At 41.2% G+C, this 17295-nt stretch overlaps 1 protein-coding gene across 1 annotated transcript; it reads right to left on the reverse strand.

Annotated features, from left to right (window-relative positions):
* Window positions 1–1648: 1648 nt before the first annotated feature.
* LOC307149033 (B-cell receptor CD22-like) lies at window positions 1649–17001 on the reverse strand (the record flags this gene model as incomplete). Its single annotated transcript, XM_079855052.1, has 8 exons — window positions 1649–1764; window positions 1912–1988; window positions 2063–2140; window positions 12560–12605; window positions 12743–12842; window positions 12926–13168; window positions 13964–14218; window positions 16998–17001. The coding sequence occupies 7 exons, from the start codon at window positions 16999–17001 to the stop codon at window positions 1956–1958; spliced, it is 759 nt and encodes a 252-aa protein (XP_079711178.1). The 3' UTR covers window positions 1649–1764; window positions 1912–1955.
* Between the last annotated feature and the right edge of the window lie 294 nt (window positions 17002–17295).

A 17295-nucleotide genomic window follows, 5' to 3' on the forward strand; every position in this document is an offset into this window, starting at 1 on the left:
CAACCTTGATGAAGCTTTGTATCCTGTGTATTTATTTGTGTGTGTGTGTGTGTGTGTGTGTGTACTAGTATTCCTTTTACACTACAGTATTGGCACCCTGGGGAGACGAAATAACTTGTTCTCTACTGGCGCCTCGAAATGCAGTTCTACCAGAAAGACTCAGGAGAATAAATACTGTAACAATTATACATTTATTAACAGCCCAGCAAGCAATATTATGATATAAAGTTCTTTGGCGTAGGCCCCGTCCATAGCTCGCAATCCGAGGGTCCAGACTCAGCATTTCCTGCCTGAAGACGAAGGCAGGGGCGCAGCCGACCCCCTGTGAGGTAATGGCACCCTGGGGAGACGAAATAACTTGTTCTCTACAAGCTGGCGCCTCGAAACACAGTCCTGTGAGCCAGGAGAGTCTCTTCGTACCAAACTCAGGGTCCTGGTGTCAGCTGTATAACTGATGGAGATATGCTTTATCAGTCCATGTGTGGATATTTTCTAAATGTATCTATTTCTTAGCCAATCAGAATCATTCAACCTGAAATAATGACGTAGCTTCATGATTGTGTGAGAGTATAATTGGTGTGAAAATGGAAAAGTACAGCAGAACAGTCAACGAACTCCTGTCTGAGTATTGAAGCTGATTCTGCTGATGAAACTGCAAACTTTCTTCAGGAAAACTTTCATCAATTGACTGCACTTCTGACTCCTGGTCTTCATTCATCATATCTGGTCCTGGTCTTTAACTGTAAATTCCTCTCCTTCAACAAGACAACAATAGGACTAAAACTAAAGAAAAATGATGATCTTTTTCTTTGTTGAAGAATGAAGATGAATGATAGTGATTTACAGGTGAGGATCATCGAGGTTGATGTCAGACGCAGGAGATGTGACCTCTGGTGGCAGTTTGAGGGATTGTTAGGGATGGGCGATTACAAACTTTTTATTTTGATCCGATACCAATACTTTTTCTTACAGTTTTAACAATGCCAATGTAAGAACCAGTTATTTCTTAAAGGTATGTGTTTTTCTAAATTATTTTTAGAAGAAAAAATTAAATTACACTTAAAGGCATATCACACCAACAAACTCCAGCTAAATGTCAGGGGTGTTTTGGAGCAAACATGAAAAAAGTATTAAATACAAATAAAAGTGATGAAGAAAACCAAGTTTTGTCATTAATAATTTTAATATTGATATTTTTTAATGGAATAAATACCAAATAAGTAGCTTGCGAGAATCGATATATATTAATACTGCGGGATCTATGAGCCCTTAAGGTTTGCAAAAGTATATATGAGACGATCACAAATACAACTTAAAAATGTAAAAAAAAAAACATTTAAAGCGAGAGTTACAGGAACACAAAAGACAGAATAACAGAAGCTGATTATATTGAGCACTTTGAGAGCAAAAAAAAAAAAGATACATTTTTCATTGTGAATGAATTCCATTATCAGAATAAAATCATCAATTATGATTTAAAAGCAGGAAAATGTTGTAAAATGAGAAAGCGTTGATTGTTTGCCACAACTGAACATCACTTTAGGTGTTTTGACTTAATTTTAACATATATTTAGACAATAACAATTCTCCAGCTTTTAACTTTCATTTAATTCCACTGTTACAACATGTTTCTTAAACTATATAGAAATTAAACTTTTGTGACTCATCACTGATGATCCCTGTCAATCATCAGTGGCTCCGCCCACAGAGCTCAGGATTGGTTCATTTGTGCTCCGCCTCTCACTGCAGAATCTTCCTGTTGATCTGAACAAACAATAAGATGAAGAAAGACTGACTGAAGTTCATCAACAACATTATAAAACCTTTCACAAGATACATAAAACAATCACACTATACTGAATAGAGTTTTATTGATTATAATTGAGAAGAGCTGCAGGTTCTGACACTTACTGATGGATTCTCATGTTTAGAAAAGCTCTGAGGATCAAGAGTCTTCAGGAGTATTCAGGAGGTCTGCGATCAACGGTCTGTGTGAAAGAGAGCGAGAGATCGGTCATGTGATCATCAGTGATGGAGTATCTGACTTTGACGTCTCACTTACTGTGAGTGTGTCGTACAGGTCAGAGGTCGTGGACTTGAGATCAAGAGCTATATATGTGTCTTCATTGGGATCAGAGATCTACAGGAGAGACAGAAGGTCTTGCATCACAAAATATCACAATCACATTAATAAATATACATTTTTAAAAACATGATCAATGATAAACTTTGGAACATACACAATTTTATGAAAACACTATCAAAAAAGTTCCCTGACAATGTTCTTTTTTTTAACAAAAAAATCATTTATATAACATACAGAGGTAAAAATCCCCAATTTTAAGGTTAACACATTTTCTGTATACAACTTTCTTTTAAACATGTTTCCACCCACCACCCTCATAGGGATATAACAACAACATAATTGAAAAAAAAAAAAAAAAAAAAAAAAAAAAAAAAAAATATATATATATATATATATATATATATATATATATATATATATATAAAATAAAAGTAAATAAATAACAACAATTACTTCAAGATCATATCATTTTCCAATACCTAAAAGTAAAGGGCACCAAAATTCATTAAAAAGATGTCCACAGTTATATTTCTCCAAAGTCAGTTTTTCTAATGGCAGAAATGAAGACAATTGGTCAAAAAAAGTCTTAAGAGATGGAGGGGAAACATTCTTCCAGCATAAAAGTATGCATTTTTTTGCAAAATAAGATATCAAAATAAATAACCTGCATTTTTTTCTGATCTAACTCTAAATTATCAATATCATTTAACAAATATAGACTGTTACTCAAGTCAAAATGCTTATCCAAAACTGACTGAGTAAAAGAATGAATTGATCTCCAATAGCCTTTTAAAAGACTGCAGTCCCAAAACATGTGTAAAAATGTCCCATCCATATTTTTACATCTCTGACAAACAGCTGGAATATCATTTGATATTTTATGCATTTTTAAAGGTGTTAAGTAGGTTTTGTGGATAAACTTAAAATTAGTCTCCTTAATCTTAATACTTGTGAATGGGAAATGAATTCTATTACAAATATTTACCCATACATCATCTTCAAAAGTTCTACTTAGATCTCTTTCCCATATTGTTTTTAAAGGTCGGAAAGAAGATTGAGATTATTTTGTCAAAATATGATAACATTTAGAAATCATTCCTTTTATTGTGTCTACGGAAAAAAAAATGTCCTCCAGTTCTGACAAAAAAAGCCGTATTTTTTCCCCCTTAATCAGAGAGTTAGTGACACTTCGGATTTGTAGATATTTTAAAAATTGTTTATTAGAGATATCATATTCTGCTCTTAAGTCAATAAATGATTTTACTTGCATTTTTTCACTCAAAAGATCTTTAAAATATAATATACCAGAATTTAACCATTGACATATATTGCCTGAAGTAATTAAAGTGTTAAGATCTGGATTTAAAAAGATTGGAGAATATATAGAAGTACAAGAGACAATACCAATTTTCTTTCTACAATCTTTCCAAGTTTGAAGAGTGTTCAGTACAGTGAAATGGTTATTCATATTTTTTATCTTTTCATAATGTTTTATAAATAACAGAGAGACAAGGGGCAGTGGTTCAAATGGATTTGATTCCATCTGGACCCACATTGATTCATGTCTTTCTTTAGACCAAGAAATCAAATTCCTAATTTGGGCTGACCAAAAGTAGTATTGAAGGTTAGGTACACCTAAACCTCCCAGAGGTTCAGGCTTCATCAAAGTCAGCATAGTAATCCGAGGCTTTTTATTACTCCAGATGAATCTTGAAAGATGGCTATTAATTGAGTTTAAAAAGTCTACTGGTAAGAAACAAGGAAGCATTTGAAAAAAAAAAAAAGAAATCTTGGGAGGATATTCATTTTGATAAGGTTTAACCTACCCAATAGTGATAACGGTAAGGAGATCCATTTCGATAAATCCAATTTCACCTTATCTACCAGGGGAATATAATTTTCTTTAACTAAATTATCCAAATCTGGAGTAATAAATATACCCAGGTATTTGAAGCCTTTTGGTGTTAGGTTAAACCCACTAAAAGAAAGTAGTTCTTCGGTTGGTGTTGTGTATGAAAAAAGTGCATTGGACTTATAAAAATTTATCTTATATCCTGAATAGCTACCGAATTCTTTAACTGTGTTCAGGAGGTGGGGGACAGAGTTATCAGGATCAGTGATATACAAAAGAATGTCATCGGCATATAAGGATATTTTATGTTCAACAGACAGTCTTAAAACCTTGAATTTTTATGTTATCTCTAATAAGTGAAGCCAATGGTTCAATCACCAAGGCAAAAAGTAAAGGTGACAGAGGGCACCTCTGCCTTGTTCCTCTAGCTAAAGCAAATTATTTAGAACAGTAACCATTAGTTATAACCGCCGCTTTTGGGCTGTTGTAAATACTCCTTATCCAGTCAATAAAGTTATTTCCCACTTTAAATTTCTTCAGGACAGAAAATAGAAAATCCCATTCTACCCTATCAAAAGCCTTCTCTGCATCTAAAGATAAGAGCAGAGAAGGCTTCTGGTAGTTGTTAATCTCATTTATTACATTCAGGGTTCTCCTTATATTATCTGCTGCATATCTCCCTTTTATAAAACCTGACTGGTCTGGTTTTATTAATTTAGGTAAGATTAACTCCAGCCTTCTAGCTTGGAGTTTCGTAATGATCTTATAATCATGATCTAACAAACTTATAGGCCTATAAGAAGAGCATTGTAGAGGATCTCTGCCACTTTTAAGTAAAACACTTATATGAGCCAAATTCATTGATTGAAGTATTTTTTCCTTGCAAAAATTATTCACCATTGGCATAAAAATAGACCGAATATCTTGCCAAAACTCTTTATAAAAGTCTACTGAAAAACCGTCTGGCCCTGGGCTTTTATTTAACGGCATGGAATGTATTGTAGACAGTACTTCCGCTTCTGTAAATGGTGAGTTTAAGATCAATTGGTCTGATGCTGAGACTTCAGGTAGATTAATTGTGCTAAGATAATCCTCCAGTTTTTCCTGTGAGTACCCCATTTCAGAATTATAAAGGTTATTATAAAAATTAAAAAAAATTTGATTGATTTCTCCAGGATGGTAAGTTATTTTATTATCTCTGGAGTGTATAGCTTTTATAATTTTCTCAGCTTGCTCTTTCTTTATTTGATAAGCTAATAATTTACCTGGTTTGTTTCCAAACTCGTAATCTCTTTGTCTAATATAATTCATTTTTTGTATGGTCTCTTCAGATATTATAGAGTTCAGATTTCCTTTAGCAGTAATTAATTGTTTCCAGTTGTCCTCAGTAGGAGCTTCTTTATGAAGGTTTTCCCTTTGTACAACCTCTTTCTCTATCTCTTTTCTTTTATTAAATTTTTTATGATTTTTAAATGAGATGTACGAGATAACAATGTTGTGACTTTACTTTGAACATCCCTGACAATGTTCAAAGTAAAGGGCTTTTCCATATGTTTGTAATTTTAACAGTAAAAAACTGTAAAAAAGCAACGGAAAAGACATGTTAATTGCTTAACAGAGATACCCTTACTATATACAGTGAAAAACTGCAATAGCGGGACATTTCATGTAATTTTACAGTAAAATACTGTTAATTGTATGGATTTTGGAAGTACACTGTAAAAAAAAAAAAAACCTTAATGTTGCATTTACCATACCTTACCGTAAAAAAATACAGTAGCAATTGTTATGTTTTACATCATTGAACAAAAATTTACGGTAAAAAACTGGCAGCTGTGGTTGCTAGTACTTTACCGTAAAAAATATGCTAGAAATATTTCTGTTTTATGGCATTGAACTAAAGTTTACAGTTAAAAAATGCAAGTGCTTTACCGTATAAAATACGGTTAAAAAAAACCAAAAAACTGCCAGCTGTGGTTGCCTGTAAAAAATATTGTATTACAAAACAATTTGTCATGAAAGTTATTATTGAGAATTACGAGAGGTTTAGACGTTGATGTTTTATTGAAAATAATAATGTTTGAAGTCAGCATTATGGTGATCCGTGTTTGCTGTAGTTGGGCTCTTGACCCTTGACTCCCTAACTTTAGATATACTCTGACTGCTTTAACTGTGTTTATAAAACACATTCGTTATGACATGAAAATCAGAGAGAAAATGTGATCAGGTGTTGATGGGCTATTTATTGATGATGACATAAATCTCATGTAGTGGCCTGATTCACTGATGTCATAAAGAGTCTTATCTTTCATTATGTTTATTACTAATATATTTCTCGTTTTTGAGTGTAATAATTCTGTGTCACTACTACATGTGAGCCAGCCAGCAGTGACAAAGAAGTAATCTTAAGAACTTTAAAAACACATGATGTATAAAAAAGGTTCTCTTACGAGAGGTCTCTCGTACTGCGTAAGATATCTTACGCTAGGGGAAAATCCTTTTTCCGCGAGATATTGAAGCCAAAAATTATCCTTAATTTTTCAATAATGCAAAACGCGTTGCGGCAGCATACAGACATAGGCGAGGCAGCTCGCGCGGCTATTGGCTGCTCGGCGGCAACTGCAGCAGCCTATCGAGCGAGGCCTAGCGTGACGTCAGACCCAATGAGGGTGCTTCGCGCTCGCTGCGTCACATCCCGCCGAAACGGGCGTGGCCTAGGCCTATAAATACCGCTCGCAGGCAGCTATTATCTGATTTTTCATTCTTCAAGCGAAGCACACTGGATCTGGAGAGAAGCCGCGCCGTCTGAAAAAGCACCTTCATCGGGACGAGTCACTGAAGTCGCTGGCCGCGCCGCCTTCCTTGCCTTCCTGCTGCGCTATCCGGCGCTCATATCCTTTCACTCTCTATTGTTGTGTGTCCATCCTAAAAGAGTAGCGTCTTTTTAAGATGCCTTCCTGCGGCTCGTGCAGAGCCACACTCAGCGACGGGGACCGCCACGTTATCTGCGTTTCCTGCCTGGGTGAGGAGCATGCAGTTCTCGCGCTCGCGCTGACTTGAGAAGCGCTACGGACCTCGCTCTTCGTGCGACCAAGTCTGCAGCACAGGCCATTGGACGGAGTATGGCCTCTCTCACTGTAACCGAGAGGCACCTGTGGCTAACGCTCTCAGAGATGGCCGAGTCCGAGCGCACCGCGTTCCTCGATGCTCCGCTTTCTTCCGCTGGCCTCTTCGTATCCTCCATGAAGGATTTTGTGGAGAGATTTGCCGAGGTGCAGAAAGCGTCGCAGGCCATGAAGCACTTCCTCCCGAAGCGCTCCAGCTCTGCAGCAGGCCGTGCGAAACCGTCTGCCCAGAGCTCACAGCCCCAGCCACCGCCCACCGCCGCCACTTCGCAGCGCTGTCAGGCCCGAGGCGCGAGACCGCGCTCTCGCTCATCCGGCCGCCGCCCCGTCCCGCGTGGCCCGCGGTCTAGGATTGTGGTGAAGCCCAAGGCCCCGAAGTCGTCGTAGCACGCCTAGGAAAATGACGGTGTTCGAGTCCCGCTGCGGCCGGACCTCCACCAAAGCTTTTCGCTCGTCCAGTTCCAGCAAATGTGACTGGTCCAGTGTTTTCTGCAGCCAACAAGCCGGTTCCGTTGCCCACTTGCCTGCACACAAATGCCGTTTTCACGGCTACCCAGATAAATCCCCAAGAGAATGTATTTTCTGGTGTCCCGGCCACGGCCGATGGTGTTTTATGTGTAGAAAAAATGCCCACTGCCCAGTGCCCATCTCTACACACAAGCACAGCCGATACACAGGGCTCGCGCACATAAAATCGACTCAGATCGATTGCGCATTAAACGTGGTAAATGTGCCCACTACCCAGTGCCCACAAACACTATGTTATGCATGTCCCAGGGTTTCTGTAAAAACGAAACCAATGTGCATTCGCTTCACTCAAGCGAACAATGCTTTCGGTGTGGTAAATGTGCCCGCTATCCCGCGCCCACATCCACACACAGACATGACAGTTCCTACGGGACTCGCCCAGCCCTCCCCCTCTTGGTTGACCGCCGCAGAGGTGATATCAGCGCGCCCCCTGCCTCAAACATCATGAGCGCGATGCTTATGTTACAGCACACCGAAGCCTCTCCGTCGCTGAGCGAACCAAGCGCGCTTCGTATTCAACCCCTAGCTATTCATGCAGATGCATGGGCAAGGCTGCCCGGGGTTTCGAAGTGGGTGCTAGACATTATAAAAAGAGGCTATTCGCTGCAGTTTCGCCGACGCCCTCGCCGCTATACGGCGCGCGTCGAGACCACGGTGAAAACAGAAGTAGCACATCTACTTCGAGCCGAAGTTGCGAAACTACTGAGCAAAGGGGCCATAGAGCCTCTCTCTCAAGTTCAGAGCGAAGGAGGGCTATACAGCAGATACTTCCTGGTACCGAAAAAAGACGGGGGTCTCAGACCCATACTAGATCTAAGGCAACTGAACAGAGTGCTTGTGAAGCGACAGTTCAGGATGCTCACGACCAGAAAAATTCTCGCGCAGATTCGCCGAGGAGATTGGTTCGTGTCAATAGATCTGAAAGACGTGTATTTTCAAATACAGATAGCGTCACAGGCGATTTTTGAGATTCACCTTCGAGGGCCAGGCATATCAGTACACAGTCCAGCCGTTCGGTTTATCCCTAGCACCCCGTACATTTACGATGTGCATGGATGCGGCGCTCGCACCCCTCAGAATGCGGGGCATGCGAGTACTGAACTATTTGGACGATTGGCTGATTCTAGCTCAATCTCGCTCAGAGCTCACAGAACACACGACCATTTTACTCGATCACCTCGAGAATTTGGGTCTCAGAGTCAATTGGGCGAAGAGCTCTCTGTCCCCCAGTCAGACGATATCTTTCCTTGGCACAGAGCTGGATTCGCTGTCCATGATAGCACGACTATCACCACAGTGCGCGGTGGACATTCAGCGCGCAGCAAACTCTTTCCGCTGCGGCGCATCTGCCCCGCTCAAGAAATTTCAGAAGATGCTAGGTCTCATGACCTCAGCATCATCAATGCTTCAGCTGGGCTTGCTCCGCATGCGCCCACTGCAGTTCTGGCTGAAAGCGCGAGTCCCACGCTGAGCGAGGGATGGGGAGCGCTGCTCGAGGGCAGACCGTTCTTCGGCCAGTGGTCAGAACGGGAGAAGCTTCTGCACATAAACTGCCTCGAAATGCTGGCAGTAGACAACGCGCTGACGCGATTTTGTCCCCAAATAAAAGGACGCCACGTCCTGGTCCGCTCGGACAACATGTCTGTGGTGTCCTACATAAATCGCCAGGGCGGCCTCAGGTCCCGGAACCTGCACAGGCTAGCAGAACGCCTCCTGGTATGGGCTCAGCGCAACCTGCGCTCGCTGAGAGCAGCGCACATGCCAGGGCTCCTAAACATAGGACCAGACAGACTGTCCAGGAACAACGTTCCGGCAGGCGAATGGTCTCTGCACCCACAGACAGTCCAACTGCTGTGGAAGAAATTCGGCAGAGCGGAAGTAGACCTGTTCGCGTCTCAAGAAAACGCTCACTGTCCGGAATTCTTCTCCAAGAGCAGGGACGCGCTGGCTCATGTATGGCCCCGCCGCCCGCTCTATGCTTTTCCCCCCGTCTCTCTCCTGCCTCAGGTGATAGAGTGGATCAGGGAAGAAGGATGCTCAGTACTGCTCGTAGCACCGTTCTGGAAAAACCAACCTTGGTTCCCAGTTATGATGCAGCTAGCGAGCACTGCCCCGTGGCCAGTGCCAGTGAGGAGAGATCCTCACCCAGAATTGTGGTCCCTTCATGTCTGGGCCATCAACGGGTACATGCTGAACTCCCAAAATGAGTGTTAAACACGATCACGCAGGCTAGAGCCCCGTCTACGAGACGTCTCTACTCCTCGAAATGGTCAGTGTTTTCGGGCTGGTGTACGGCCCGTGGCGTGTCACCCACAGACTGTGGAGTGACGGAGGTGCTTTCCTTCCTACAAGAGCTGTTGGATAAGGGCAGGACCCCCTCCACGCTCAAAGTTTATGTGGTGGCTATAGCAGCGTTCTCAAGAACAACGCTTGGTCAGTCAATAGGAAGGAACGATTTAGTCATCCACTTCCTTAGAGGGGCTAAGAGACTGAATCCTCCCAGACCTCCCTCAGTCCCCGTATGGGACCTTTCTACGGTGCTGGAAGCTATGAAAGGTGGCCCATTCGAGCCTTTACAGACGATTGATCTGAAACACCTGTCTTTCAAGACTGTGTTTCTGCTGGCTCTCGCTTCAGTGAAGCACATAGGGGACCTACACGCGCTCTCAGTGAGTGCGACGTGCATGGAATTTGGGCCTAATGACTCAAGGGTTATACTCAAACCTAAGCACGGTTATGTTCCAAAATCCCTCAACACACCGTTTAGGGCGCAGGTCATTTCCCTGTCAGCCCTAACGGTCCCTGATGAGGAAGGAGATGCAAGCCTCCTTTGCCCAGTCAGGGCATTACGAGCTTATGTGACTCGCTCGTCTGTTTTCAGACAGACAGAGCAGCTCTTTGTTTCGTTCAGCGGGTGCTCTAAGGGACTAGCCGCGTCGAAACAGAGCCTATCCAGATGGATAGTTGATGCTATTGCGCTAGCATATGCCTCTAAGGGCATGCAATGCCCGTTAGGTGTCAGAGCGCACTCCACGAGAAGCATGGCTTCATCGTGGGCCTGGTCGAGTGCGATTGCCTTGCAAGACATATGTATGGCGGCAGGCTGGGCCTCCCCGTCTACATTTATAAGGTTTTATAACCTAGAGGTTCCTGCCCTGCAGGCCAGGCTGCTGTCGGTCTAGATAACCAGTACTGTCTGTCCTGATGCTATCAGCTTAGAATGCTGCGTCTACTGAGCACAGCTCAATGATCGACAGTGTAAAACAACAGCACAAAGATGTGTTTTTGGGCAAACTGTACAAAACCCACATTTACCCATCAGTTCAGGCCGTGCCCCGCCCTGTCTGTATGATGTAATTCGCGTCTAAGCGACGCTGACATATGAGGAAGAGTGCGGCTTCGCCCCTCCCTCTTCCCGGACTCCCTGTGAGTTCCCTGGGTGATTGTGCACTATATGAACCCCGGGCTTCCGCCCTTGGGTCTTTGGTGTCAGATCACGGCGTCTTGCATTGGGTCCCCTAGCGTAAGATATCTTACGCAGTACGAGAAACCTCGGTTCTCTCTAGTAGAGGGAACGACTACTGCGTATCTTGCCGTGCATGCACATGCTCTGGTTGCTTCGATGATGAAAAACCAGATAATAGCTGCCTGCGAGCGGTATTTATAGGCCTACGCCACCCCGTTTCGGCGGGATGTGACGCAGGGGGCGCGAAGCACCCTCATTGGGTCTGACGTCACGCCAGGCCTCGCTCGATAGGCTTGCTGCAGTTGCCCCAGAGCAGCCAATAGGCGCGCGAGCTGCCTCACCTATGTCTGTATGCTGCCACAACACGTTTTGCATTAATGAAAAATTAAGGATAATTTTTGGCTTCAATATCTCATGGAAAAAGGATTTTCCCCTAGCGTAAGATATCTTACGCAGTACTCGTTCCCTCTACTAGAGAGAACCGAAGTTACGTTAGTAACCGAGTACGTTTTGAACTACTGTATACTGTAGACCAACACAGACATCAAGAATCAGCGTATGAATCTCAACAACGGTGACAATCAACAAAATAATCAAATAAAACTCTGATCATCACAAAACAAGCTACTAAAAAGTTGCAACAAAAACAACAGTAAAAATAAAATCAGATATAATAATAAAAGAAAATACTAAGGCAATTCAGCATAATTTATTCATGCTGCAATGCATGCTGGGAGATATTGATGAGTTTTGATTGAATGCTCCCATCATGCACTGCACTTTTATCATCACCGTTGTTGAGATTCTGAGTGTGTCTGAAAGATACAGTAGTTCAAACATTTATTGTGCACAATATTTTAAAATTCTTCAGATTATCACAACACTGATGGATTACATGCAGAATCATAGAGCTACTACAGTCAATAATATAAAATTATTAATATGAAAAACTTTTCCATTCAACTGAAGCGATAAAGTGCACAGAAGTGTGCGGTAACAAAAAATGGCGAAAACTTCCTTCATCTGAGATGATTCCCGAATAAATATTTTACTCCATGTTTCATGTTGTAAAAGCTATATAAAATTAACAAAATAAAATGACATGAATTTCTTCAAAGTTTGGTCTTGATGTGGATTTTATAGTTTCTGCAGTTTTTCTCACTTTGCTTTCTCTTAATTTGAGCATATAACTGAAACAAATTAAAGCCACAACACAGAGATTAGACCATGTTTTTTGACCAGATAAAATATAAATCAATGAGAAATGATTGCACGTGAATGAAGTAATCTCTGATCTCTGAAAACTTCACGGCCAAGGCCATTCACAACTGCCCACTAAAATCAGCTTTATTTCATCATTTTCTTATATTATAGTACAAACTGGTTACTGCTGGATTGGGAAGGTTTGAATCCTGTCACTTTGTACATTTACAGTCTGAAACACAGATAACGGCTTATCGATTCATTCTCTGCTTTTGTGAAGTCATGTTTAGATGATTTACCTGTTTCACTGTGCGATCTTCAGATTTAACACTCCTTCGTTTCTTTCTGTTATAATGAAAGACATTAGCAGCATAAGAATTTATTTGAAAGATTACTAATAATTAAAAACACAAATTAGCCATTTCCTACATTAGACCAAAAGTGAATTTATACAATCACTGCAGTTTTTTTATTGAGCTCACATTATAAACAGGATGAAGATGATGATGAAGATGATGATGATGAATAATCCTCCAGATGCCGCTGTGATCACAATCACATTCCTACCAGCAACATGATGAACTGAAAGAGGAAGATCATCATGATTAACTCTCCAAACTGATGAATGATGTGAAGATACAGGAGTGTGTTAATAAAAGCTTCACCTGTGACAGTTACAGCGTCTGATCTCTGAGATCCATGTTGATTGTGAGCCTGACAGTAGAAGCGTCCACTCTCTAGTGCACTGAAACTCTGTCCAGATCCAACAGCTGAGGTTTCATTCTCCTTAAACCAGCTGAAGTTCAGAGCAGGAGGGTTTGAGTCACTGATGCAGTTCAGAGTCACTGAATCTCCCTCCAATATTACACCAGATCCACTCATCAACACTGAGACGTTCCTGGGAGGGTCTAAAGACAAAAATGAAAATTCACAACAGATATTAGAAAACTATGATTTGAAAGTTTTTGAACATTGTGCAGGTGATCATTAACTCACACATGACGTTTAAAGTCACATTATCAGAGTATTGCCCTCCATGTTCATTGATGGACTTGCACTTGTATTCTCCACTGTCATCAGAGCTGATCTTTGAGATGCTGTAGATTCTTCCAGATCCTACAATCGTTCCTCCTTTAAACCAGCTGATGTTCAGAGCAGGAGGGTTTGAGTCACTGATGCAGTTCAGAGTCAATGAATCTCCCTCCACTATTACACCAGATGGACTGATGGACACTGAGACGCTCCTGGGAGGATCTGTAAAGACAAAAAGTGTAAAATCACATGCAGTGAGACAAATTATTGCACAAATAATCTTCCAGAACTGCTAAAAATAAAGGCAGACTTACACATGATATTCACATTCACAGCAGCAGAAGCCTGAGATCCATGATTGTTTCTAGCAGAGCAATGATAGTCTCCGCTGGACTTAATATTAGTGATGCTGTAGGTTTCACCAGATTGCAAAATATTCCTTCCTCCTTTAAACCAGCTGATTTCTGCAGGAGGGTTTGAGTCACTGATGCAGTACAGAGTCACTGAATCTCCCTCCACTATTACACCAGATGGACTGATGGACACTGAGACGCTCCTGGGTGAGTCTACGGAAAAGAGAAATATAGATATCATTAACAATCATATTAAACTTAACATCACAGATGTTTCGAGGATTTAATGTCACAGTTACTGAACCATCATTAACTCACACATGACGTTTAAAGTCACAGCATCAGAGTATTTCTCCCCATGTTCATTGATGGACTTGCACTTGTATTCTCCACTGTCATCAGAGCTAATCTTTGAGATGCTGTAGATTCTTCCAGATCCTACAGTCGTTCCTCCTTTAATCCAGCTGATTTCTGCAGGAGGGTTTGAGTCACTGATGCAGTTCAGAGTCACTGAATCTCCCTCCACTATTATACCAGATGGACTGATGGAGATCACAGGTTTCACTGGAGGATCTACAGATGTCAGGTAAAAGTATTTATCAGAGACGGCTGGTGGAAAATGTTCTAGGAAAGGCTGCAGTTGGTTATTATTGGACAATTTCAGCAAACATCCCAGTTTATTTTTTCACAGTTTAATGCTCAAAGTTAAAGAAAAAGTTTAAAGGTACAATATGTAACTTTTTTGCTTTAGAAATAGCAAAAATCACTATATCTATGTTATATATATTTTTTTAGTTGTGAACTTACATTATCCCGACTGTTTCTAACAACTTTCAAACCAGGAGAAATTTGTAATTTAATTCGAAGACACGTCACTTTATTTCCGTTTTGTCGCCGTCAATGGCATCATTTCCGCGTTGTCCCTGGTTTCCGCTCGTACTGCCATAGCAACCAGAGCTATGAACCAGAGCCCTCTGATAGTAACCAAGGCGACAGACGTGGACAACTGTGTAGTTTGCAATGTCTATCTGCACGCTGTTGTTGTTTCGTTCAAACATTATGGACCATGGCAAGCAGACTTTGTATAAAAAAGGAGAACTAAAACGAGAATCAATATCAGCACGGTGTTTTCGAGATGTCGAGAGCTCCACGTCCGAGACTTCGACAGCTCCTACAACTACTTTATTAAACAGGTGAGCACATTTACATAAAACTAATCAATGTTATATAGTTCAACAATGATAAAATGTTAGAATATGATCTGTATGTTATTCTAATGTTGATGTAGCTTACTGCTAGTCTCAAACAGACAAACTAACACAGAATAACATAAATTTCAACACAGTGAAATGCAGTTTAGTGTGCTAGTGTAATGTTAGACCAAGTGAAACAGCGCTGCGTTACCTCACAAGTTTAATTTGTCTAATAAACTGACCTGTGAGTAGCAATTCTTCACTTGCGTGTAGTTCGGTAGAATGAAATGTCCATATTCCTTTTATATCCGCGGGACTCGCGTCGCGTGTGACGCTGATAGCTGTCTCTTAGCAATCCCGAACTGCTTCATATCACAGTCATGATAAAAACATTGATGTATTTACTCATCCATAAACATTATTAGATCGGTCGGCTTGACGTTGACGACAAGATCCATAATTCTTAGCAAATGTTGCGTCATCAAACTACGCCTTTGTTATTGTAAGAGGTTAGCGACCCCTAGCGGCGAAAAAAATTACATACTGCACGTTTAAGCAAAAAAAGTTAACAACGAAAAACTATTAAGACTAAAATTTGAAAGGCTTGAAACATTTGAAATACAGACAGTTCTGGATTAAGTTTGAGGAATATTTTTTTTTTAACTTTTTTACAATGAATGTATATATAGTGCAACTACAAAAACTGAGAGGAAAAAAATACATGTTGCATTTGTTTAGAGATTTTTTTATATATAACTACAATTCTGATGCTACTTCGTTTCCTCGCTCTTCCGTCCTCCAGCCTGTGACCCAGAAACTGATCAAACTCAGCATCTTGAAGGACATCTCAATTCTCTCTATTCCCTTCACATGTCACAATTATTTTCATTTATGCTTTACCTTTGCAGTTTATATAAATTATATATCAAACATATATCAACAGGACATCTTGCTTTATCTTTATTATTTATGAATTTCTTAAATAACCAAACTTTAACAACATAAGGGCAGATCCCTTGATCGCAGCTGTTGACGCTTTGAAGTACAAATAGGGCGCTTTTCATTTCTTATTTGTGTATCCTCGTTTCATTTCCTCGTGTCTCAGTTCCACCCCCTGTAGAATTCAAGGGAAGGTTGCAATGATGGAATATTTTTTGTTATTTAACAAATCAGTGACCACTGATTTGTCCCTAGCAATAATTTCAATCAAAAAATAAAATATATTTATACTGTATATAGTGTCTAGGTTACTGATGTAACCCCTGTTCCCTGAAGGAGGGAACCGAGACGTTGCATGACTGATGAATTAGGATTGCGCCTGAGAACATATCATCATCGAGTTTTAACAGAACTGGTCCAATGGACATTGTCGAGTGAGATTGGCATCACGAAACCACACCCCGAGCTGTGGTTATAAAGGAAGCGATCAGAGACACACTCACCAAGTTTTCTCAGAGGAGCCGAGTGGTGCTCAACGGCAACGGGGCGTAACTTCTCCCAGTTGAAAAAGACGTACTGTTAAATGTATTAAAATGCATTAAAGTATATGTGAATTGTGAAAACATACTCAAGTATATTTTTAATATATTTAATTGTATGTCTTTTTCACCTTGGCTCCCTTCCCTCCTTCAGGGAACAGGAGTTACATTAGTAACCTAGACGTTCCCATTCAGTCATCACTATGAGTTACGTCAGTGATTGATGAATTGGGATCCCTAAGAAAAACACTACAAACACTGTCTTCCAGCGCCTCGTGTAAACCGCCTGATCCCCCGCACCCTTGGAGAAGGAGAGGGCTTTACACAGAGAAGTCAATCACTGCTGTTCCTTCTTGTTAACGCCTACTTGTAACTGTTCTGCCATTCTTACTATGATGGTATAAATAAATAAATTAAATAACTAAATAAATAACCCTTTAACTTTGAGTTCAAAACTGAATGGTAGAAACTTAGAAGATCCTACATTTCTCCAAGGACAGTGAATTTTTTTTTTAGTCTATTTACCCGTGGAAGAATACACATACAGGATCACCACATATGGGCACCAGTCTAACACAGGGGCTGACCACTGACCAGAGTCGCTTCTGACTCCAGAGGAGGAAATGGTGGGCGAGTTGTGACATGTGATGGGAGTGTGGATCACCTTGACGGTTTATGTACGCATATCGATGTGTTATCCGTTTGGATCAGTATATGTTTGTCTTTCAGCAACAGCAGAAACCGGTAGAGAGCAAGGAATACTGTGAGCAACTTGAGGCAATTGATCTGCCACTGAAGTCGAGTTTGCTCTTTCCCAGTTGACCTGAAGCCCCAGATGGCAGAGGTGTCTGAGCACCAGGTCCCCGTGTTCGCACAACTGATCTCACGAGTGGGCCAAGATGAGCCACTCGTTGAGATAGTTGAGGATGCGAACACCCACCTCCTGTAACAGGGAAAGGGCGGCCTCTGCGACCTTCGT

The sequence above is a fragment of the Squalius cephalus genome (assembly GCF_949319135.1).
Source record: "Squalius cephalus genome assembly, chromosome: 2".
Classification (NCBI taxonomy): Eukaryota; Metazoa; Chordata; class Actinopteri; order Cypriniformes; family Leuciscidae; genus Squalius; species Squalius cephalus.